A 26,309-nucleotide genomic window follows, 5' to 3' on the forward strand; every position below is an offset into this window, starting at 1 on the left:
ATCATAAAATAAGATAGTAGAAGATAATTGTATAAGATAATATAGTTGGCTACCACTGTTTGTTTGCATAACGGTGAACATTCTAACTAATACGCATACAAACTACTCACTACTAAGCAACCAAAAGAGGTGGCCAAAAAGTTAACAAGCCAACATGTAAGGATCGGTACAATTAGTCATGCAATTACTTTTTTTTTGCAACCACACTTGTCAAGCATATAACTTACCATAAAACAAACTCAAGTCTTAAACCATCAAACATTGCTTTTGTATCCATGATCAAAAACACTCAAACATCTACTGTTCCTGTTCCGGCTGTGACAGTGATTAAAATCTGCAGATCATTACCAGATTTTCTGAATTCCAAACTTCCACCGTGGATGAGCCGTTAGAAACAGTTTGACAGTCCCCAACTAAGTGTTGTAAATTTCTGACGTGCCAGTCAATGGGGGTGAATACGAGAGGACCATAGCTTCAGATAGGACTATATTTGTTTCAGAGCTAGCATCTTGATTGCTACCAGACAGCACACCGTAAGCCACCTTGAACAATTCATATATATTTAAAGTTCGTACACCCAATATTGATATCGATGATCCAACTTGTTATAGCATCATCACAATTTACGGTAACGGACTATTGTTTTAATGTTTAAAGCGATGTGTTCAGTTATTTCCGAGGCTATACTGAATGCCAACTAATGTGAGCGCATCAACTTAAATTCAAAATAAATATTATTGAGTGAGTAGTTGGGTGTAGAACCACTGTCAGTGTTTATGATAAACATATGCAAACAGAATCTAACTCAAGCAGATATCCGAAAGCACTTGGATAAAATGAATAAAGATGGATAAGAACTTAAAGTCAAGTGGTGTGGAATGTTGTAATGCATTTCCAGCAAATACGAGTGATATTGCAGCGTTCGAACCAGTAATGGATAACCCTATTTCCCATTAGTCACCATATGATCCTAGGCTTTGCATCTCTTGACCTTTTATTTGTACATTAAATTTTTCAATAATTGCGTGATCATGGTTTAAAACTAAAAGGACTGCCACATCAGTTCCTCGAGTTAGCGTCACGTCTTAGAAGAGTTTTACTTCACAAGGCACCACAACACGATCTTTAATCATTTAGAAAATAATGCAGTAATTTACAATTTAAACTATAAAACTAAGTTAATGAATTTAAAACTAAGAATTATAAGGTAATAAATCATTTAAAAATTATAAAAAAGGACGAGATTTTAAAGTTACTACGTTGAAGCAAAGAAACGTTGAATTTAAAATCCACGATAATGAGTTTGTTTTCGACGGGAACATCGGTTCTAAACATCGAGTTATTTTAACAAAAGACAATCGAAAATTTCTTCAAGCATTAAGAAATAGTATGAGTCTGTGCACTTCTTGATACTGGATTAGATTTTATTAAAACCATGGCGTTCACTACTAGAGGTCTATTCATCGCGCAATTTTTTGTGGGGGCCTACTTCTTTACGGCAAAAACAATGTAATCTTAACAAAACTCAACTTTGAAAAATTAAAAGATATTTGAATGCATAACCTAAAAACTTGAAAATAAAATGAAATAAAAAAGCAAACAAAAAAGAGTAATCTAAAGTAATAAAAGTAAAGTAAATAAATTGCATTGAAATATTTTTTAATTCAAAACTTAACACATTTCAAAAAAAAAAAAAAAGCAAAGAGATATTGATGAGCTCATACGTATTTTGATAAATATGATAGTAAATAAAACATAACTGCAAAAATTTGAATTAAAAAATCTTTCTTGAGATATTTTGTTTATAATAATAATAAGAGATAAAGAATCAACTTTGGCATCTCTTTGTTAAAAATTATTTACTTCAAGATTATTGGAATTAAAATGAACAATTTTATATATATATATATATATATATATATATATATATATATATATATATATATATATATATATATATATATATAATAATCTAAACAATATCTAGGTAATCTAGATAATATCTAAACAAACAAAAAATTAATAAATCAATTGACTGGATGATTATTGTTAAAACAAAATGAATAAAAAATTATGATAAATTAAATAATGATTATCAACACAAATCCAATCCTATTTAACAAAAATTTATTAATTAAATTTACTAAAATGTAAATAGTATTAGAACTCAAATTCAGTAAAAATTGGTTAAAGTATAAAAAAGTCTCTTAAAGTCATTTTAACCAAAAAAATCTCCCTTTACAGTTAGCCATCTTTCCAGTAAAAGTTAGACTTTTTAAATTCTCTCTTATATTTTTCAGACCAAAACAATATGTTCTTAAAAGCAAAGTTTAAAGAAACTAAACTCACTCTCCATAATATGACCAAACATCCTTAAGAGCTATCAAAGATTTCTGATCAAGTTTGTAAGGCAAAAGTAGGGAACAAGACTCCGAAAATCAACCATTCCCTGTCAACAACAGCCTTTAGCATTCAAAATTTAGAAGCTTCTTGTTGAGCTTTATCTAGCCCATTAAAAAGATGATGATGCAGTTTCTGCATGTATGGGAAAGCCAATACAGTACTTAGTGACAAAACGGAACGTCTATCCAATTCTTTCCAAGGCTGCCTTTGCTAGCCTGAGCATTCTTGCAAGTTCAGCATCCTCAGAGCGCTTATGCAACACTAGCCTTGATCCTCTGAAGGATAACAAACATTAAGAGCAACTACTCTCAGTTTGAGAGAAAAAAGCTGCTGAAATTCTGCTCACAAACCAAATCTCTTCATCAATTTCAAATGAGGAGCTGGATGATGACATCGAGGAAGATTTGATCAATTAAAGTAATGGACATTTATAACATTGAAGAATGTAAAGAATTTGTTGAAAATGATATTTTAAACCTTGGCTCAAAATTTATTTTATGCATAGAAACTCATGAAAACAAACAGCAAATCTCCAAATTTGAAATCTTTATTTTGTGATCAGTGTTAGGTAAAAATTCCAAGGTGAAAATCCTATATTTGCCAGTGTTTTACATCAATGATGACTAAGGTAATTAATGTGTTTAGAAAGTTAACTTTTGGTGCCAAAACTGCATTTATTTTCACATCATTCAACCTGTTTTATTTACTCATACTGTGTAGTAAACTTTGGACTCAGCCTGTTTAGTTAAATGCTTCTTTAACTAACTTCCAGCTGAAATAAGTTTACTCTAATAAATTTTTTAAACTTTAGTTTATACATTTCACAGACTTCCAAATATGCTAAAATTACTTTAAATAAAAACTCTTAGCAAATTTTAGTGACTTTTTGCGATTACTGCCATTTTTTTAATTTCTAAGTCCTTTATTAAGTTTCGTGACCCTGATTAGGCCAAAAATCGAACAGGTACGGGTTTTCGGGTATTAAAAAACTCTATACTCGAGCGGGTATTCGATGATTTATCGGTTTCGGTTTCTTAACTGTCTTTGCTCGTTAACCCGTTCGGTCTTTGTTTCGGGTTCTAAGGCTATCGGGAATTAATGGGTCTATACCCGAACGGGTTCGGGATCAGAAAATTTTTTTTTGAAATTACCCGTTCGGCACCCAACAGGACCCGATGATAATCCCTAATTCTAAATATTAATGAACTTTGTCCATCAGCATAGGATAGATGTAACTTTTACGATTATAATAAAATGTATTTTCTTTATGAAAATAAATGTTAACATTTACTTGAGTTATTTAAGGCCTTTACAAAAAAGTGTCTCTGATTGACTGGAAGATAAATAGCAAAACTCTCGGAGTTAAATTTCACTGAAGAAAGGTAAGAAATGCAAAACACAGATTAAAGGCACGTTGGAAAAAGCCGAATGTTCACCAACAAACAAGGAAAAAGTTCTGTCAAAAAACTTGTATATAAAATGCCTTACTTATATAAATTTTTTCGTAATGTAAACTTAAAACTGTAACTTAACAATACTACTACTACTACTACTACTACTACTACTACTACTACTACTACTACTACTACTACTACTACTACTACTACTACTACTACTACTACTACTACTACTACTACTACTACTACTACTACTACTACTACTACTACTACTACTACTACTACTACTACTACTACTACTACTACTACTACTACTACTACTACTACTACTACTACTACTACTACTACTACTACTACTACTACTACTACTACTACTACTACTACTACTACTACTACTACTACTACTACTACTACTACTACTACTACTACTACTACTACTACTACTACTACTACTACTACTACTACTACTACTACTACTACTACTACTACTACTACTACTACTACTACTATTACTACTACTACTACTACTACTACTACTACTACTACTACTACTACTACTACTATTACTACTACTACTACTACTACTACTACTACTACTACTACTACTACTACTACTACTACTACTACTACTACTACTACTACTACTACTACTACTACTAATAATAATAATAATAATAATAATAATAATATGGATAATAATAGTAATAATAATAATAATAATAACAATAATAATAATAATAATAAAAATAATAATATGGATAATAATAGTAATAATAATAATAATAATAATAATAATAATATGGATAATAATAGTAATAATAATAATAATAATAATAATAATAATAATAATAATAATACTAATAATAATAATAATAATAATAATAATAATAATAATAATAATAATAATAATAATAATAATAATAATAATAATAATAATAGTAATAAAAATAATAATAATAATAATAACAATAATAATAATAATAATAATAATAATAATAATAATAATAATAATGATAATAATAATAATAGTAATAATAATAATAGTGATAATAAAAAAACTGATAGCTAAAAACGTGTTTGCATATTTTTTTTAAAAAAGAAATAAAAATACAAATATAGTTTTAATAAAATATAAAAATACATGAAAGTGCTTTTTATTTGTAGTTAAAATCTCTAATTAAATATTTTTTTCTCTCTTTCGCTTTTCATATTTAGCCGCAGTTTAGGCAAAAACTTTTTGCAGTAAAAACTTTCTTTTGATTTTTTTCCCATAACAACCTTAACTTCTGCGATTTTTTAAATTCATACACATGGGGTTTTAATTTTAATTTTAATCAATATGGAATCAGTTTCTAAGAGCTGTTTTACACTTGTATGTTATTAGAACAACTGCGCTTAACAATAAAGTATTTGTGTTGCAACAAGATTTAAATTAAATATAAAAAAGCCTTTCAAACGAAAATTCAAGTTTTTATTTCTTCTCACTTTTGTTTTATAGAAACATTTTTTAAAAATTTGTTTCAGCTACTCAAATGATTCTTAATGTGTGTTTCGTAATTATCGGATTTGTAATTCTGGCTTCAAAACTTCTTGCTATTTATTTGACTATAAGAGTGAAACGACGACTAAATAATATTCAGCGTTTAATTCTCTTGGGAATTAATTTCACTCAAGCTCAAATTATTGTTTTGGTGAATTTGATGATTATTCCCGGATTAATCTCAGTTAAAAAAGGTGAAACATCTGCTCTAGAAATTTATATTACAATTGTGTCCGTTAGTTTACATGACATTGCTATATTTATTTTCGTGGCAAATCGTTTTTGCGAAATATACTTAAATCTGCGGTACAATCAAGTATGGACATTTAGACGCCTGAAAATCACTGTTTGCTTAGTTATTGTAGTTCAAGTTTTGGTATTTTTAGTTGTTGTATTTTATCCAAACTTGTATAGCTCCATACAAAAAATATTTATCGCATATATCTTCCCAACAACTGATTCCCTTTTACTGGTTCTCATAATTATAGTAAATGGATACATTGGCTGTCATCTTTATCATCATCATCAAGTCAGAAGGAGAACGCTGCCAACGCAGCATATTGATTGTCTTTCCGCAAATCAAATAGGTCCAGTGTCTATACATAAGAAGTCAAAGCTCGCGTTTAGAAGTTTTCTCGTGCCTTGTCTTATTGTTGTCAACTTCGCCGTCTTCTTTCTAATCCCAAGTTTGATAAACGGTTGGATTTTCATCAAGGTGCCACAGGAAAAGCTCGATAGAATTCATTTAGTTTTACTTTATTACATAGGATTTGCGTTTGATTTTCTTATATACACTTTTCTTACTCCACCAATCAGAAAGGAGCTAGTTTATATTTTTATCAAGAAGAAAAAGCAGCGACAACTACCGCAGTAAAAACAATTCGTATTTTATAACATATTTTAAAAATCATATAAAACTTTAACAGCAACAGTAAAATGGGATTTAAAGAAATACAGAATTACAAAATAACAGAATTAAAAAAGTTCTTCATTATCATGGACCATAAAATTTTGTTGCAAAAAAAAAATTGTCAAAGAACAAACCTACGGAACAAATCTTTGATTGATTTGTTACTTGATTTGGTAAAGGTAAAGATTCCAATTTTTTTTTTTTTTGATCAATAGCCCTACTAAATGATACAAAGAGATTAAAACTTATTTTAAAAGATTTCACCTGGGAGTCTTTCAAAATTTGTTTATTTTTGATAGAAGTTAAATTTCTTAATTTTCTTATAACATTTTTATTTTATTTTTAAAATTAGAAAAACTTGATTCAAAACATTTAATTGGATGTGAAAAAATATTCGAAAACAAAGCAAACTGAGGAAAACAAAGAAAATTTTTTTCGTAAAAATTATGACGCAGTTCTCCAGTTCCACGACTTAAACATCGAGAATCAAAGTTTAACAGCGCATGCGTATTTAGTTTTTGGAACAGAGACTCAATGGCTTTCATCCCTAGAATATGCTGAAGAACACCTGTAAAAAACAGTAATAAATTTTTAGTAAGTTTTGATGCTTTTATTATATCTTTTTTAGTGCAATCGTTTCCGAGGTGGAATTGAGGGGTACATACCTTTCCAAAAATATCTTTCTAAAAATAACAAAAAGATTTTTTTTAAGCTTTGAAAACCTTTCTAATTTATAAATAATAATTATTTTGATGCTTTTAGTTTTTTTTTTCAGCAGAGAACGGTTGCGGAGTTTTATGTTTTAAAAATCAAGTTGTTTCACACTCTAAACCCAACCCCCCGATCCTTCTTATATTCCCCCCTCTCTTCCCTATTCGACTAGGAGAGCTTAAATTTTTTGGATCAGCGAAATCGATAAAAATTTATTATGTAACGTCTGATCTATTTACAAGACTTCAAAACAATCTGGTGCTTTATGGATGGATAAAAATAATTTTTCTTTTATTAGTTTCAAACATTTCACTTTTAAAAAATAAAAACTAGATCTAAAAACAACTTTTCGGATCAGCAATTCTAAGATTATTTACACCACATGTTATACCAGGCCACTGGGGTTTTTTCAGTTTACCACTGCGCGTTGATAATAAGCATTAAATAATAAACTTTTATTCTTGGTGTATCTATTATTGGTAGAGCTGGTTTTGAACGTGAGAGAAAAGAAAGTAAAGCAATTCTACTTTATATGCATCCCATGGTCCAACGTGTTCTATTATCTGGGCTCAAAACCAGATGAATGATATTTCAGTTTTTGAAAACTATATGAAATGTATATACATACATACATTTTATTCATCAAAGCAGAACTACAAAGGAGTCTTGGTGTTGTTAAAGAGATATGAGGTGAAAAATTAGGAAATACTTCTCGGACTCTTAATAAAATAAGTTTCTTATCGAAAATTAACATACTAAAACATTCTTAAGATTTTGGGGCTTTTAGGACACGTTTCTTGTTAAAAATGAAAGCGTGTACTATCCTCATAGACTGGTGTTCCCAACGTGGGCCCTGAGTTTGGTAACACCAGTGTATGAGGATAGTAGATACGAAGCTGACCAAATGGTGAGTTAAATATTAATGTTCACCAAAACTCTGCTAAGCTCTTAAGCCTTAAGGTAATTAATCTAAATGGTAAAAACTTGTAAACAAAATCTGGTGAAGAAAAGATTTATAATTTAACTTATTACCCTGTTAAAAGTTTCAAAGTTTTTTCTCTGTTAAAGCTACAAATGCTTTGTATTATATCATTAAACAACGCGTTCACATTTCTCTTACGTTGAAAATCTTTCGTAGGGTTTTGATAAACTCTTAAACTATCCATGACAAATACATTTAGCAAATTTTCTAAACATATGGACGTTGATGAATCCCTGATGTTTACATAATTATTATGAACGAATCGCGTTATGAAAAATGAATTTTACATCTGTGATAAAAAGAGAATTACAAATGCAGTTTGGCGTATTAGGAATATAAAAATTAAAAGTCGCTGATAATAATCAGCAAACATAATTTTTATGAAAAAAATCTGATTTCAAAAACTCTTTTACCGGATGTTTTTACAACCGGAATTTGCGATCATTTACTAAAGCTTAACAACCTAAAAGAAAAATATTTTCAATCAAAAGCTTACCTTCAAAGTGAAAAGATACATCTTAAAAGAATACAGATACAGAAAATATACAGCTTCAAAGAGAAAAGGATATTTCTCCCCGGCGGGGAATCGAACCCCGGTCTCCCGCGTGACAGGCGGGGATACTTACCACTATACTACCGAGGACTACATATTATATGATAATAATTTAAAATAAACAACTAAAAAATTCACCAATTAAAAATCACAATTGTTTCTGAAACCCGATTTTTAGATATAAATTAACAACTTTTATTACGACACAAAATAACTAACAATTCTTATTTCTTAAAATTACTAGTCATGTACTTAACATGTTATAACTAAATTTTATATGAAGAAAATATAATAAAGACATAATTTATGTATTGTTAATTTCTCTACTACAGTAGTACTTCTTCCTTTTTTTCCATTTCATGCAACAGAAATGGAAAAAAAGGAAGAAGTACTACTGTAGTAGAGAACGTGTAAATCGGGGTGCCTGGGCTGGGGGGTAATTTAGTACTCTAAAGCTATTTTGTGTTAATAATTTCTAGCAACATCTTGGTTAATTTTCAAATAAGTAAAATATTATCTTGTTTGAATCTAGAATGCCTAAAAAATGTTGCGTGACCAACTGTTATGGTAATTACAATAAGCAAAATAAAGAAAAAGTTTTTCGGCTTCCTTCTGAAAAAGAAGAAAATAATCGTTGGATAAATGCCATTACGCGAGATAATACACCTGACAGCCCATATACAGCTGTTTGCGAAAGACACTTTCCATATGGATATCCAACATTTACCGAATTCGGCCATAAAAGGCCTCGGGATCAAGCGTTGTTTGATACCTACTTTTCCACCACCATTAAGAACAACCTTTAAAGCATCTTCATCTGTCTAGAACATTATGGCCGATGAACTTGATATATTTTTCGCTGCTGATAAGATTGCATGTTTTAGATCATTACATCGGAAGCTACAAAGCAAAGAAATCTATTTTGTTGTAGTTGACGTAACTTGGTATTTTGTTGTAGTTGACGTAACTTGGTATTTTGTTGTAGTTGACGTAACTTGGTATTTTGTTGTAGTTGACGTAACTTGGTATTTTGCTGGTGAACATTTGCTAATCATTCAGTGAACTAACTTTGAAGAAAACTCTTCAATTGTCAGATTCATGCTTAAGATTAAAAATGATCTTACTTTTGAGTGATACTTTTGTGGAGTTAAGTATAAAGTTGCATCTCTGTCTTGAAACAGGATTTCTTCATCGATTCTTGCTCGAAATTCTTAAAAATGAAAGAAATTCTCGAAATTACAAGAAGCTATTAATTTTTTGAATAACTGAACATTTGGCAGAAAAATTATCTTTTGCAGCTCATCCGTAACATGAGCTCTACTAAAATTGGGAAGAAAAAATTCAGCACTGAAACTATTGTTAGAGCATTTGACTGTTTTGAGATTTTAAGATCATAATTTGAAAGATTAAGGGAAGATTTTGAACTTCCCTCCTAACTTCGAAACTGGATTCTGCAATGGATGGTAAAGAGTTTCAAAACTCAGTCTTTTTAGAGCTTGACAATCAAATGTAAAAAAGTGCATACTTTTTACTGATGAAGTCTATGTTAATCATTGCTTACAACTCACGCTTATCATGCTGGCTCAGTCTTTGGTAAAGCAGTAAATAAAGCAAACTCTCTAGTCTAACATAAAACTTAAAACAACTGTTTTAAGTTTTATGTTAGTGTCACTTTATGGGGGGCCGCAATATCTCTGCAGAATTTTACCAGTTTTTGAGCTTGATTCTAAATTTCTCTTTGAACAAACTCAATTTGTCTTAGAAGGAATAAAGAGCGCTAGAGGGATACCTGTAGCCCTAATATGCGACAATAATCGAGTAAATCAAGCACTATTTAAAAAGTTTGATTGTGTTGATCCATGGTTGACTAAAGACAATATGTTCTTGTTATATGACTTTGTGCATTTACTTAAATCTGTTCGTAATATCTGGATCACAGAAAAAAGTCAAAAGTTACGTTATGAATATGATGGGAAAACGAAATATGCGTACTGGTCTAGTATCTTAAATTTGTAAAAACTCGAAGAAAATAGAATTATAAAATTGTCTAAACTTACAAGTGTGTTGCACCAAAACCTATCAGGAGACAAAAAGTTTCTATTTGCCTACAAGTCTTTTGTGATGAAACTGCAACTGCTCTAAAATTCAACAATAACAAAAAAGAATACTTTTATTGAAATATTTGTGAGATTCTTAAAAATTGACAATGCAAAAAGACCGTATGCTGATATTCGATATAAAGATCCAGGCAGAGCAGTCAAATCAACTTCAGAAGATTGGCATTTTTACTTTCTTTTGCAATAATAGCAGAACAAATGTCCAGCAAACACGGAAATGGACACTTTCAGTTGACTAGAGATACAGGTGCAGCTTTAACTCATACGTGTCATTGTTTAATAGCCATTACTAAACTACATTCTTTTAAGTATGTAATACTGGGAAAATTTACAACGGACCCATTAGAAAAAATGTTTGGAAAACTTCAACAAGGATCTGGAGGCACACATTTTATCAATGCGCAAAATGTCATTGAAAAAGTTTAAATTCAAAGAGCTAAATTAAGTCTCCATATTAGTGTAGACATTGATTCTTTATCTGTAGAAAGTGGACATAACCGCCTAAAATGTGGATACTCTCTTAGCAGAAATGCTTTTGATATATTTGGTAGTTTTCCTGAATAAGAAAAGATTGTGCAAATAGATACGAAAGCAGCATTTGTATATATTACTGGATCTATTATGCGAAATGAAGTTGAAAAGCAAAAAGAAGGTAAATTTTACTATGGAGAATTTGGTGATTATACTACAGAAATAAATCGTGGAGGTTTGAAGACACGAATGACAATATTTGTCGGTGGACTATTTTCTCTTAAATATGATTTCATGAATTTGTTAGTAAAGTCTGCCGAAAGTCACTCTGTAACGTGCTAATGTTGATATCAAAGTCTTTTTACTTAAATACGGAAAGAAAACATGCTATATGACTTTCAAACATTTTTTTAAAAATGTTAATTTATATTGCACCAAGATCATCTAAAGAGCCACAACAAAAGATTTTAAAACTTTCAAAGTAAACTTATCGGTTTTTTAACAACTTTTATGTTACGCATATGTTTTGTGTATTTTCTACTTATTTAGTGATTTTGGAAAAAAAAAAAAACGGCTTAATATAAAGCTAGGGAGCATTTTAAAAAATTGTTACAATCTTGCTGTTAATTACATTTTGACTAAAAGTATTCAATTTGTATTTTTGCACTTTGAAATATGTGTGGCTACCTTGATATATTTCCTATATTTTCTATGTATATGTTCAATCAATGATCATGTGATTTTGTAAGATTTTTAGGACTTTATAGCTGGTGAATGTTTTACTAGGTTTGGTTTTTGTAGATAAAACTTTGTAGATAGGGAATGCTTTTTTTCTTTTTTTTTTTTTTGTAATCTTTGTGGTAAGTTTATTATTTATAAATTGGTTTAATTTATTTAACAAGATAAAAAAATTAGCTTAAGTTTATACATGCTAAATGTAAACGGTTTTTTACGAGCAAAAGTTTATGCTATAATTAGCTTTTCTTTAGTTTTTATTTTTCGATAGCCCTCAGCCCCAGGCCCCGGTTTACGAGGTTTTTTAGTACAGACGGCCATGATTATTACGCTTTGAAATCAGGAAGTCTTAATTTTAATCAAGAGTTAGGTTGTTAAATCTTTCTGGCAAAATGTTAGACTTCTGCGAAATAAAATGTTAGAATATAGCGAAGCAAAATACTAGGGAACTTAACGAAACAAAATTTTAGAACTTAATACAAAAAATTTTAACAAGTTTTATTGCATGGTTACAAAACAGGCAATTAGTTCCTTAGAACATTCGGTCCACGATTTTAGCTTTAATATTTGATTTTTTTCTAAGCATTTCTTTCGTCTTTTTCGAATACTTAAAATGAAAAGTTTCCAAAAGTGTTCGTCATGCCCTTGGAAAAGGTCTACTTTCCACGGCTGCTTAACAAAGAAGTTTCTGATCTCTTCAGCAGTAAAGGTTCGCGTTCTATATACATTAATAAAGTCCGCAAGACAAATTATATTTGAACATCTTTCGGTTAAAAGTAAAAAGAAAGATCTCCAGTGCTTTCTCCCCTAAATCAGGTCATCCTTTTTGGAAATATCAAACTTTTGTAATATCTAAAACAAGAAAGCCCCAGCCTCATTAAGTAAAAGATAAATGAAGTAAGAATTACGGACTAACAGAAACAAAAATTTGTATAATCTAAAGTATGTATAAAAATTTTAAAAATTATTAATTTGTTCATTAAAACATTAAGATTTTTTTTTACATTTTGAGATATTATTATGTATGTACAGTAGCGTCCAAAAGTAATTGGACAAACAACTTTTTGGTTATATTTTTTCGTCGAGTTAACATTTTTAAATGAAATTTTGCATAAGCATGTCAAATTATACTACAATTATGAAAAAGAAAGCAAAAATCCTAATTTGGAAGTAACTACTCAAATTAAATTTTTACAAAAATTTAATAAAATTTAACAAAATTTTAATAAAAGAAAAGAAGTGATTGGCTCAAAAGTAATTGGACAAACTAAATATCTCGTTTAAAAAAAAAACATTCTCAATAAAGGATAGATTTTTAGCATTTTTTATGAAGATTTCTGTTAAATAATGTTACATAGAAAACATATGTTACATAGAGTTATATTCTATTACATAATTAATATGATCTTTGCATAATCCTAGTACTTCGTTGGAAAAAATTTTGCCGCAACGACAGCATTACATCTACGTGGCATTGAATCAACCAAATTAAAACATCAATTAGTATTTCCTCCCAAGTGCGTCTAATCAACTCAAAGAAATCATGTTGATTAAATGGTTTCCAAAGACAAATTTTTCTCTCAATGTTCCCAAAGATGTTCGATTGGGTTCAGGTCCGGAGATTGTGACGGCCATTCCAAGATACGAACTTTCTTTTGAGCTAAAAATTCCGTGACTAGCTTGGAGGTGTGTCCTGGATCGTTGTCGTGTTGGAAAGTCCAACCACCAACATTTTGTCATTTGCATGTGGCAGCACTATATCTTTGACTATTCCTTTATACATGTTTTGGTCCATAATGACTTGAACTCGATAGATTGGACCTACTCCATCACGGCTAAAACATGACCAAACCATCACTGAACCACCACCATGCTATACTGTGGGAACTTGGTACTTAACATCATTTCGAAGGCCTATTGGATGTCGAACGTATTTAATACCATCAGAACCAAACATATTAAACTTTGACTCATCACTCCATAAAATTTTCGACCATTGGCTTGCTATCCAATTTAGATGTTCTTTAGCGAATTTTAACCGTGCTCTACGATTTTTTGTAGAAAGAAAAGGTTTTTTACCAGAACGACGACCAAAAAGGTTGTTTTGTCTTCAGCGACGCTTTACTGTTGCATAAGAGTAAGAAATTTGATGTGACTGTGTAAATTCTCAATGAATTTCCTTAGCACTCTTGCGCGGATCTGCCTTTGACGATCTTACTACAACATTATCTTAGCGAAAAGTTGTTGATGCATGCATGCATGCATGTATGTATGTATGTATGTATGTATGTATGTATGTATGTATGTATGTATGTATGTATGTATGTATGTATGTATGTATGTATGTATACACACAGATATACACATATATATATATATATATATATATAAACATATATATATAAACATAATTATATAAACATATATATATAAACATATATATAAACATATATATATATATATATATATATATATATATATATATATATATATATATATATATATATATATATATATATATATATATATATATATACATATAATATGATAAATACCATAATAATTTTTCTGGTTCCTTTTTATTGAGATTGTCACATTTATACATACATGTATAAATGTGACAATCTCAAGACCATATATAACTGTGTGTATGTATGTATTCACACACAGAGTTACATTTATGTGTATATATATATATATATATATATATATATATATATATATATATATATATATATATATATATATATATATATATATATATATATATACATATATATATATATATATATATATATATATATATATATATATATATATATATACATATATATATATATATATAATATAAATAATATAATAAATACCATAATAATTTTTCTGGTTCCTTTTTATATGTATATTAAAAAAATGTAATTTTTTTTTTTTGGGGTACTCCTATGGTTGGTCCCAGCAGTGCAAAATTTAGAAAACTTATAAATTTTGTAAGTAATAAGGGGAGCAGGGTCTTTTACAAATATTTTAAAGATATCTTAAGGGTTATTTTTGTAGCCTGATATATCTATTTTGAGACTATGTTTTATTTTAATGCAAAAGATGATGGAAATGGTCAGCCCTACCCATTTAAATACATGATGTTTATATTTGGGACAACAGAGTCAAATAGCTCCCAGTCTTGTAAAAATTTTTTGATTGCTTTTCCAAGAGACTCAGCAGTGCCTTTTGCCATATTTTCTTCACCTCATAAACAACGCATGGTAAATATTTTTGAAGACAATTGCCTATTTCAGCACATTATCCAGTAAAGAAATCACCAAGAGGGCATGAAGCTATACTAACTGAGGAAATGTTTGAAAAATCAGCTCTTAGCATAAGATCTCTGTAATGGTAATATTGTAATACAGCTATTTTTAGTTGGCAATTGTGTATTAGGTATTGTTCCAATTCTTTTTCCAACAAGAAAAACTTCACGATGAGATAATTTTCCAAAACTATTGCTTGTTGACATAATTTTTATTTACACTAAGATAAAAATTTTAAAAATTACCGATTTTTTTAACTTAACCCTTCCTCCACTAACTCTGTGTGTGAATACATACATACACACAGTTATATATGGTCTTGAGATTGTCACATTTATACATGTATGTATAAATGTGACAATCTCAAGACCATCATTTCAATAAAAAAAGACTAAATTTTGCAATATTTTATTTGCTTCACTTACCAAATCAGATTTTGGTTTTTTATCACTAATCATCTTTCAACCATCTTTCAATCATCTTTGGCAAGAATACTTTTTTCTAAAAAAACATTTAAAGGCATTATTTATTATAAAAATAACAATTGAGACTTACAAAAGTTTGTTCAAAATTTACTTAGCTGAATTAATGTAAACTGCCACTACCCAAAGCCAGCCCACTAAGCACAGGGTTACTTAACAATTACATTAAAAAATTTTAGGAAATAAACTTTAGTTAGCACTGTAAATAACTATAGTCATCAACATATATTACCCGAATCTCTTGCATACCCAGACCACCTTTCCATTTGAATAGTTTCTATTAAAAAATTACTTTCTAATATAAAATTGAATGAAATGAAAAATAAAACTAAAAATAGTTAAGAAAGCAGGCTGAAATGCAAAATTGTTTTAAACTCATGTCTTCAAAGAAGATACTTTTTTCCAAAATGTTAAAATAAATACTTTTTATTTGGCTTTGTTTTGCACTCTTGGCAACCAGATCCTCAAATGTACCTTCGCTATCTAGATATTTAAACCATGATATTTAAGATGATATTTAACATCAATCATATTTAATCATTTAATGAAAACCAAAATCAATTTTAATTTTAAATTAAGTCTCAACTTCAATTCAAAACTAACACTTCCTACATCATCTAATAGCTTGACATTGTCACTACATTATTCAACAAATTGACTTCATTATTACAACATCCAGTAAACTGAAAATGTGAGACTACTTATCTGTCTAATTTTAAAACAACTTCTTACTATCTTTTACATCTTTTTATTAATTAGTTTTAAACTAACCAGATTCATCAGAACTAGAAAGGGATGTTGTTTGAGAGGAATTTTCAACTTCAAGCCTATAATACAGGGAAACTAAAAATTAGTTCTATGATACCCTCTTTCTTTTAAGCAACATTTTAAATGTTTTAACTAAAAATAACTTCAAATAGTCTAAAAATACCTTTCAGTAAGAAATTTATTCAGGAAAACCTCTGACTGTAATAAAAGTTATTTTAAAAATATTATTTATACTTGTTCAAATAAATAAAAAACTCACTAATACAACTCAGTAATCTACAAATAAAACTATTAAACTCAGAAAAAATGTAATGTAGTGAGCAAAATTTAAGGTTTATTCAATAAAAAAGTACATTGTACCTTTATTTGGGTCCAACCTTGAACTTTGGCAAACATTTTGATGATTGCTTCTGGGATGAGAACTTTGTAGATATAGTCATTAAACTAAATAAATTTATTCCATTTTGCCAGAAATTTCAAATTTTCAATTTAATATTTCATTTTGTCCGCAAGTAATTCAAAATTTTAAAAACAGAAAAACCTTAAAAGCAAAATTTTTCCCCATTTCAGAAGCAAGGAGGTCAGCCTGATTTTCTGAGAGAAGATCAATCAAGTCAATATCACACATTTTCCCTAAAATGAAAACACTTAAATTTATTTCAATTTTTAATGGTTCTAGCAGATATGATATTGTACAGACAGATATCATATATGAAATGCTAACTACAAAAAAGTTAGTTCTTTGAGACCTATGAAAGTTCTATAGTTGTTATTGTAATTATACTGATAACATACTTTTTGCTGTACCACCTTCTTTGAATATTTTGTGTCTGTAACTATAGTTCTAGAAACAAACCAAAAATCATTTTATTTAAGTAGCTAATCTTAAAATGTTTTGCAATATTGCTTAAAAATAAAACCATACTTCACCAGAAAATATCAATTTTAAGCTTTGTGAAGATGCAACATCCTTAATTATCTTCTCAGAAAACTTTTGAAAGGCTATAGAAAAGATTTTTAGCTTCTATTTTTACATATCAAAACACAACTATGTGTGTGTATGTGCATACTTGTGTGTGTGTCTAAATATATATATATATATATATATATATATATATATATATATATATATATATATATATATATATATATATATATATATATATATATATATATATATATATATATATATATATATATATATATATATTAGGGTACGTCACTTAAAAAAAAAATGAGCAAAGAAACTTCTAGCATCAATATTATAGTGCCAATATGTATAATAAATAAAAATTTGAAAAAAAAATTTGAAAAAATTTTTTTTTACCTACCGGGGAACTGGTTCTTTTGTCACCGTAAAATCGTAAATTATCCTTATATCAGAACGTAAAGTTTTCGAATTAAAAAAAATTATATCTCAGTGAACATCTGTGAACTTTTCATTTTATTTATGTATAACACATGAAAAAAACTAGGGAAATGATTGGCATCGAAAAACCAAGTTTAAACTAGGGCCGACGAGCTGGGAGCCCGGGGGGTTACCAGATCTTTTTTATTTTTTAGAAATATCAAGTAATATTAAGTAATAATAAAAAAATTAGAAAGAACAAAAAAATTATCTACCTACCAGGGAATTTGTTTATTTTTAAGATGTCAGATATGAAAAAGAAAAAAACAAATGACATTAATATTAACCATTTGTTTGGCATAGTGACATATTCATATTAAAACATATTTACTGTATATATAATCAAATTCAAGTGTCTGTTAAAAAAATGTTTCTTAGATCTTTTTTAGAGTGCAGCTTAGGCATTAATAGTCTATGAGCCAACCTAGCCCTGACAAATCCATCTCTTCTCTCGAATCCACAAACAGATGCAGATGCATCTGTCACCTCTTTTACCGCTCTTTCGCAAGATTGTGTGTGTAGGGGAAAGTAGGGTGCTTCAAAAGGTATCTCTAAGAAATTGTCAAGATCTTTTGTAGGTATTTGACATGTAAATACAGGTTCTGATTTATCTTCTTTGTCCCAGTTGATCAGTTCTTGTATGGATATAGCTCCCAGATTGAGTTGGACCTTCTTCCTTATCCTGAATCGAGTGTCTCCATACTCCGAACTTTTCCGTATCTCTTTGATGGTTTTAATGGCAAATCTCCTAGATTCTTTATCTGAGCTTGCTATAAGGGAAAGAATCAAAGATTCAGAATGAGCAAAATAAGCTCCATTTTTTATGTAGGGAGTAACAATTTCTTTTATCTCATCCTCCTGTTTTCTTAGCAGCCTTAACAGTGTTACTATGTGTTCCGGGGCCTCAACAATACTGTGTTTCACTTTGATTTTATACCACATGTGAAAATACACTTGAACTACCCATTTTAAAATTAAGTGAAATCTTCTTAGCACATCATCAGTAAAGCCATGGTTACTCATATGGAGAAAAATAATCGCTTCGCCAATAGTAAGCCATCTGCTATGAGACAAATTGCCACATTTAGCCATTTTAAGATTTGGGTCCATCTTGCCTGTAGTCAAACATGTAATCAGTTTATAGCAGAGAGCTGAATCTGTTGACATTGAACTTAGAATTTTTTCAGGGATCTGGATTAATGGTTCCAACTGCGCAATAGGTTCAAATGTATCAAGTCTTTCCATACTGTTTACTTTTAAAAGAGCTTTTCCAATTGGTCCAGTGAAACCAACATTTGAATTGGTAGGTCCATCCAGAGTGACAATAATGTGCCTCAAAGGAAGCTCATTGCAATGTAGCATACAAATAGACCAGAAACACTTTCTACCTAACAATTGTTCAAGATTTGTCAACAAACCTCCATCTTTCCCTGAACCAGTTACAGCGTTTGTTGAATCTCCTCCTATTACTTCTAGAGATTTATGTACTCCCCGAGGAACCATCCAGTTAAATAGTCCAATAGCTGCTTGTTTAGCAGGCTTATTAGGAGGTATTGCCTTCATGGGTGTAAAATGTGTAATATAGTGACCATCAGGTTCAGAAGTAACAGTAATGTGTTCTTCTTTTACAACCCTTTGATGAAATCGTTTTGTTACAGGATTGTGCTTTAAAACTCTGGTAAAATCTTTTCTGCTATCAGCAAATATACCTTTGATAGATTGTAATTGAAACTTCATTTCTTCAGATGTCTTTGCTTTAGTCATTACTGCTTTCCTAGCCCTAAAAACTTTCTTAGGATCTACAGCCAAATAGGACATTTCAGGTGTTAAAAAGTTACCAAGAATAAGGTCTTGAAGAAAAGCTGAAACTACTGCTGATGTTGCAGCTGGTGAAATATCAAATCTCAAAGAAGCTTCAGCAGTATTACTAATGGACAAAAAATTTAGTTTCCATTTATCTGTTGAAGCAGGTTCATCTTCCATTTCTATTCTATTTGAATTATCATCACGTATGAAAGACTCAACATAATCTTTACTTTTTGAAGTTTCTTCCTCTTCTTTTTTTCTAATTTGTTTTTCTAGACTTGACTTTCTTTTCAGCTTCCTCTTTTCTAAAGAAACCTGTCTAGTTGTTTCCTTAGTATCTTTACAAGTCATTTGATATTTTGATAGTGACCCCGTTTTTTCTCTTTCAGCTTTTAACCAAATAAGTTCACTTTTTGGAATCTTATTTTCCCTCGGACAAGTACACTGAATATGTGCAAAATCTAGACAACTATTTAATTTTGAGCATTTTTCATTACATAAAGTGATTTCACATTTACAAGATGTAATGTCAAGCAATTGATCTAATTTAATTTCCCATGTAGAAACAGTTTTTTGGGCTGCTTTTCCTCTAGAAATTTGACTAAACTTATTCCAGGCTAATTCTATTTTTTGTACCAAAGATATCTTGTTTATTACCACAGGAAACTTGAAAAGAGCATTCGATCTTGTCCACTGTTGAAGAACCAAGTCTGCTAATTGTACACTAAGTTCTCTTACAGACATAAGCCTCCTTAAAAATAAAACAAAGTGAATACAAGTAAATACAAACAATATTTCTGCAATCTTTAAATTTAACTTTTCATTACATACTTGTCAATATCTTTTTCAATGAGCATACTTTCTTGTATTAAAAGACCCTTTCTCAGGATATCTCTAATAGTAGGCACTTCTGAAGGATTAAGATCATTACTTCCACCCAAATACAGTGAAAATTTTGACTCTTTTTTATCCAAATTGAATCTAGTAATTTTAGGAGCACTCATTCTTCCTATTAATATTAAATAAATACTAGCAATTAACAAAACTGGAAATCAACCAAACCGGAAGTAAAGTACTTTTGTACCGCATTTTCTTGTATGAGGTACATAAATGCACTTACGGAAGTAATTTATTTCCAGTTTTATTGATTGCTAGTATGAATAAACAAAAACATATGATTAAAAAAAAATATTTCAGAATGTGATGTATTGTACTTTTTCCAGAGTACATAAAGAATAGTACATTAGTACAGAAGTGTGTATTATGTACATTGTGCGCAAACTACACTTTTGTATTAATGTAATAAACGTAGAAAATAATGCGCACTTCTGTACAATGCAATAAATGTAGAGATAACTGGTGAATACAAGTAAATACAAACAATATTTCTGTACAATGTAATAAATGTAGAAATAAATATTTAAAAATAACCTACAACTTTTCCGAACTTTGCATTTCTAAATACACAGGGCAGACGACACGGTTCTCAAAGTTGGGGGAGTTGTGGGGAGCACAATCATCAACTACTAATAAAGGTCCTCCATATCTAAAAACTTCAAAACCTTTGTAAAAAAAAAAATTTTTATAGAAAAAGTGAGGGGGCTTTATAGAAAAAGTGAGGGGAGGGGGCAGTGACCCCTTGATCCTCTAGCGTCATCAGCCCTGGTATAATCTCAATTTTTCAACGCCAATCATGTTACCTTTTTTTTATTATTTGTTAGACACAGAGAACATCAAAATCGAACTAAACTCACTGAGATATGACTTTTTTAAATTTGTGATTTTTTACAATCTGACATCTTCCTAAAAGAACGAGTTCCCCGGTAGGTAAAAAAAAGTTTTTTCAAATTTTTTTTTCGAATTTTTATTTATTATACATATTGGCACTATAATATTGATGCTAGAAGTTTCTTTGCTCATTTTTTTTTTAAGTGACGTACCCTAATATATATATATATATATATATATATATATATATATATATATATATATATATATATATATATATATATATATATATATTTCAAGTTATATTATTATCAAATACAATAACTCGTGTTTGTATAAGAGTGCTCAATATTTTGTATAAATAGAGCAATATATATATAAAACAGAGAAACAACAACTATGTATGGTACTTAAAGTTTCATACCTAATGGCAATCATCAGCCATGAAATACAAATCAAAATATATAAAAACCATTACAAAATTACAAAATTTATATATATATATATATATATATATATATATATATATATATATATATATAAATAAGTGTAAAAATACTAACCTTCACCAACAATTCTGTCTTTCTCAAGGAATGTACTTGAACCTACATCAACTGGTTTAAAAAAAATACTTATGTATAAAACAGAATATATAACATGCTATACATTTTTTCTGTGTATATGGTTATATTTTAAAAAAATATATTACAGAATTTTGTACAGACAACATAGCCATCTCCTATTGTACCACCATGACATTTTAAATCAATTAATAAGTTACACATTATGCAACTTGTTCCAGATTTGGAAGCACCATCATTACATATGTAGCAAACATCCATTATTTTACTTTATGATAAACTTTAACATATAAAAATGTGTGTGTATTTGTTTGTGTGTATATGCATGTATGTATACACACAGATATATATATATATATATATATATGTATGTATATATATATATATATATATATATATATGTATATATATATATATATATATATATATATATATATATATATTTTTTTTTTTTCTCATATATATATATATATATATATATATATATATATATATATATATATATATATATATATATATATATATATATATATATATATATATATATATATATATATGAGACCGTCAGCTTCAAAACCGGCCCTTTGACATTTTTTTCGATTTTGAATGAAGCACGCCAAATGCTTCGTAATGGCTCGCACTATATTGAAAAATTAAAAAAATGATGCAAAACCTGTTTAATCCTATAGTTTTTACTATGTAAAATTCAGCAAATGGTGCAAAACCGGCTCTTTTTGTTTGCGCAGCTGCTTCAAAACTTGTTTATTATTTCAGCCAATAGGAAAGCACTTATCATACCACGTGATTACAACAGCTGATATTGAGAATACTTTCGTTTTTAATGCTTTTATCCTCTGGAAATTGCAAATTCTTCGTGATTTGTTTTGTAAGTAATAGAAAAAGTAGAAAATATTTATGAAATATTAACTAACTAAACATTTACAGACTTTTTGCCATGGAAAACGATCGAAAAGTAAAAAAAACAAGCAGACTGCAGTCACGCAAACGCGTGGCAGACCCCGAAAACACAAAACGAGCAAGGGAGAAGAAAGCTAGGTATGCATTACTGATGAAGTATTATTTTTAATTATGTTTATTAACTTTTAACTTCTATTTTTCTGCAGGTATTCAAAGAAGAGTCCACCAAAAATCCCTTCATGCAAGCACAAATTGGGTGCTTTCCAATGTCACTGCCTGTCACAGAGTGATGTCATCACTTTCAATGAGCGATTTTATCAAACAAGTAAGAAAATGGACCAGAACAACTTCATTTTGAAGCATTGTTTATCCCTACAGCCGAAACGTGTTAAAGGTGAATCAAATAGGAAAAGAGAATTTACTGTAAAATATTTTGTTACAAAGGCTGTCTCTTCCTCTATAAGAGCACCAGTTTGTAGGAAAACATTTTTAGGAATATTAGGCATAAAAAAACATAGACTGCTTGGAGTTATCAGTAGATATCACAAATCTGGTACTTCAGCCAAAGAAAGTAGAGGTGGAGACAGGAAAGCAGAGAAGTTTGTTGAGAGAAAAGAGAAAGTAAATAAATTCATAGAATCATTTCAAGTTAGTGAAAAGCACTACTGTAGATCACACTCAAAATGTAGGCAGTACTTATCAGCTGAACTCTCAACTGCTGCAATGTGGAGGATGTATAACAAAAAGTGTGATAGTCAATTAAAAATTACCAAATGGTTTTTTACTAATATATTCAATACGGAGTATAATCTAGGTTTTGGGACCCCTAGAGTTGACACCTGCTCTGCATGTTCTGAACTTAAAAATAGAATCAAAAATACAAAAGATCTCCAAGCCAGAGAAAAAATAGTTTTAAAATTAAACATCCATTGCCAAAGAGCTGATGCTTATTTTTGACAAGCTGAGGGAAGAAAGTGATGACCTTGTTACCCTCTCATTTGATTGTGAGAAGAACCAAGTCTTACCTAAACTATCAGATCAAGCTGCATATTATAGGAGGCAGCTCAACTTTTATAACTTTACAATTGTAAAAGGGAGCTCTCATAATACACTTAAAAAAGAAAATATTTATTCTCACTATTGGATAGAGGGGGAGCAATCAAGGGATCAAATGAAATTACATCTGCTCTTTATTTTTCTCTGAATGATTTAAGCATGTCTAGCAACATAAAAAGAGTCAGATTGTGCTGTGATGGATGCCCTGGGCAAAATAAGAATACAGTAATGATTGGTATGATCAGTTATTGGCTCCACAATAAAGCTCATCCTCATATTCAAACAGTGGAACTGGATTTCCCAGTGACAGGTCACTCCTTTATCCCACCAGATAGGGTGTTTGGCACCATTGAAAAGGTCATCAATAAGAAGGAGATCATTGTTAGCCCCAAAGAGTATGTGGAGGTCATTGAAAAACATTCTGCAGTTTTCCACTTAGGAGAAGATTATGAAATTTTTGATTGGAAAAGTTATTTGAAAACAGTTCTAAGAAATAATGTTTCTTGGCATTTCAAAATAGCTAGTTGTAAAAGAATCATTGTGTTAAAAAGACCAAGAATTATTGAGGTGAGAGGTGAACCTTTTTATACAGTAGAAGTTAATGCTTTTAAGTCATTGACCAAGAAAGGTAAAAATTTAGGATGTAGAAAAGTTATTGAACTCTCATTATGGTGGTGATTGGAGACAAGATCAAAATCTTGAGTTTTACAATAAAATCATACCTAATGAGGAAATAGATGGCATTGACTCTGATCAGGACAATGAATTAGAAGAAAATAATGAGCTGTGCTGTGGTGAAGATGGATCATCTGATGTTGATGATGCTGATGTTAGGATTTAGTAATTTAAATTTTGTGAACTTGAAACTATTTTATTGTAAAGAATTTCTTATTATGACATTGACTTGCCTTTTTAATGTGTTTTTTAAGGTGCATATAAAAAAAAGAAAGCTATATAATTTTTGTCTTGCTAATTATTACATAAGTAAATTTAATCTTTTAAATGTTGTTCACACATGTATTTGTGGCCTATACATGTCCAGCAGAAATTTTATGTACACCATAAATTTATTTAATAACACTATATTGCAAGAACCATTATAAATTTCTCATTAATAATTTTTTCCGTGTTTTGTTGCTTCTACTATAAAACCCAGGTAGCTAAACTTATATGACATGTGATGCAGGTATTTCTTCAATTTTTATGACCACTAATAATTAGTTACGTTATTGCATTTTAATAGAAATTTAATGCATGGCAAAAATTATTTCGAAATATATTTAACTTTTTAAAAAACATTAGCGAGCTATCCTGCTAAAAAAAGGGGGGGAGAGAGTTTTCTAAAATTGTCCATAGATGGCGTAAATATACTGAAAAGCATGTGAAATCGCGGTGGACTTTAAATAACCATGGGTTCCAACGAAATTAATCACAAAACAATTAAAATTTTATTAAAATGTGCAGTGGCTGGATCAAAACCGGCTCTTTTTTGAAAAAAATGCCCTTTAATTAAATATTTCTATTCAATGATTATCACAGTTACTGATAATCACATAGAAAACCATTCATTAGTGACTAAACATGAGGTGTATATGTTTTTTTTAATTTTTTTATTTGCACAAAAAAAAAAGTGTATCCTGTAAAATTTGCTTTAGTGCAAAGGGCCGGTTTTGAAGCTGACGGTCTCATATATATATATATATATATATATATATATATATATATATATATATATATATATATATATATATATATATATATATATTAGGATTTTTCAATTAGCAAGTATGAGTTTATATTTACTTGGTATTAATCATATTTTAATACACCTTAGTTTAACTTTCTCGATATATAAGTACCCAGGTAAACGTAGTTATAGACACCTTACCGAAACATAGCTGAAGAATTGTAATTATTTGACAAATAGTGGCGGAAAATAGATCGTAATAATAATTGCGAATATCTGGGTTTGTATTAATCCGCAAATAACCCATTAAAACTTCTTTTTAAAGTTAATTTTAAATTATATTCACATTATACATGATTCACTCGTGCTCCCTAATTTTAATTGATTTGTTTTGAAATTTTGATTTGAGGTGAAAAACGAGAACACGTGAACTTTTTTATTCCCGTAAAAGTGCCCAACTTTGCACAATTGTTGGTAACTTTGCACAACTGTTGGTAACTTTGCACAATTGTTGGTAACTTTGCACAACAATGGACGGTGTGAATAAAAATGAGCAATTGCATTTGCTATGTGTTTTCGTAGCAATTACTCCACTTTACTTAAAGTAATTACTTCAAAAGCACTTAGCAAAAGCAATTGCTCATTTTTATTCACACCGCCTAATATGTCAAACATGCTTCACAAATGTAAATCACTTTAGAATCCGAAGGTTTGTTCTAGTGCTTATACGAAGCGTTTTGTGTAAACACAGAAG

At 29.4% G+C, this 26,309-nt stretch overlaps 3 protein-coding genes, 1 long non-coding RNA gene and 1 other non-coding gene across 8 annotated transcripts in view; 2 read left to right on the plus strand and 3 right to left on the minus strand.

The window, feature by feature from the left end:
- Positions 1-5,289: 5,289 nt before the first annotated feature.
- Positions 5,290-7,003, plus strand: LOC149877354 (uncharacterized). The gene is made up of 2 exons (XR_016448046.1): positions 5,290-6,429; positions 6,603-7,003. It is a non-coding gene; the product is annotated as an uncharacterized LOC149877354 (long non-coding RNA).
- A 1,511-nt stretch (positions 7,004-8,514) lies between these two features.
- Trnad-guc (transfer RNA aspartic acid (anticodon GUC)) lies at positions 8,515-8,586 on the minus strand. The gene has a single exon. It is a non-coding gene; the product is annotated as a tRNA-Asp (tRNA).
- Positions 8,587-14,733: 6,147 nt separating this feature from the next.
- Positions 14,734-26,309, minus strand: part of LOC149877356 (uncharacterized) — a 243,389-nt gene continuing 231,813 nt past the window's right edge. For 2 of the 4 annotated variants that reach the window (XM_090073908.1, XM_090073907.1), the window contains exons 2-10: positions 22,023-22,174; positions 21,877-21,927; positions 17,297-17,373; positions 17,167-17,215; positions 16,913-17,004; positions 16,732-16,815; positions 16,027-16,086; positions 15,836-15,880; positions 14,734-15,622 (exon numbers count right to left, since the gene is read on the minus strand). In XM_090073908.1, the coding sequence (XP_089930034.1) occupies positions 16,030-16,086; positions 16,732-16,815; positions 16,913-17,004; positions 17,167-17,215; positions 17,297-17,373; positions 21,877-21,927; positions 22,023-22,155 (543 nt within the window). In that variant the 5' untranslated portion in view covers positions 22,156-22,174 and the 3' untranslated portion in view covers positions 14,734-15,622; positions 15,836-15,880; positions 16,027-16,029. The remainder of the gene's footprint in view (positions 15,623-15,835; positions 15,881-16,026; positions 16,087-16,731; positions 16,816-16,912; positions 17,005-17,166; positions 17,216-17,296; positions 17,374-21,876; positions 21,928-22,022; positions 22,175-26,309) is intronic. The other 2 variants (XR_016447926.1, XM_090073906.1) reach the window with 2 other exon arrangements.
- LOC149877357 (uncharacterized) lies at positions 18,052-21,481 on the minus strand. The gene is made up of 2 exons (XM_090073849.1): positions 20,417-21,481; positions 18,052-20,336 (listed from the first exon to the last, which is right to left on the minus strand). The coding sequence occupies exons 1-2, from the start codon at positions 20,587-20,589 to the stop codon at positions 18,128-18,130; spliced, it is 2,382 nt and encodes a 793-aa protein (XP_089929975.1). The 5' UTR covers positions 20,590-21,481; the 3' UTR covers positions 18,052-18,127.
- LOC149877358 (uncharacterized) lies at positions 22,738-24,817 on the plus strand. The gene is made up of 2 exons (XM_090073947.1): positions 22,738-22,950; positions 23,019-24,817. The coding sequence occupies exons 1-2, from the start codon at positions 22,850-22,852 to the stop codon at positions 23,767-23,769; spliced, it is 852 nt and encodes a 283-aa protein (XP_089930073.1). The 5' UTR covers positions 22,738-22,849; the 3' UTR covers positions 23,770-24,817.

Source organism: Hydra viridissima, unplaced genomic scaffold (assembly GCF_058129835.1).
Source record: "Hydra viridissima isolate aposymbiotic clone 2 unplaced genomic scaffold, HvirCarnegie_v1 scaffold_16, whole genome shotgun sequence".
Lineage (NCBI taxonomy): Eukaryota > Metazoa > Cnidaria > Hydrozoa > Anthoathecata > Hydridae > Hydra > Hydra viridissima.

Excerpts from the sequence above, each read along its gene's own strand:
- LOC149877357 (XM_090073849.1), bottom strand. The coding sequence starts at position 20,589 with ATGAGTGCTCCTAAAATTACTAGATTCAATTTGGATAAAAAAGAGTCA. Across the intron at positions 20,337-20,416 it reads ATTGAAAAAGATATTGACAA|GAGGCTTATGTCTGTAAGAG; the intron begins GTATGTAATGAA and ends TTTATTTTTAAG.
- LOC149877358 (XM_090073947.1), top strand. The coding sequence starts at position 22,850 with ATGGAAAACGATCGAAAAGTAAAAAAAACAAGCAGACTGCAGTCACGC. Across the intron at positions 22,951-23,018 it reads GCAAGGGAGAAGAAAGCTAG|GTATTCAAAGAAGAGTCCAC; the intron begins GTATGCATTACT and ends ATTTTTCTGCAG.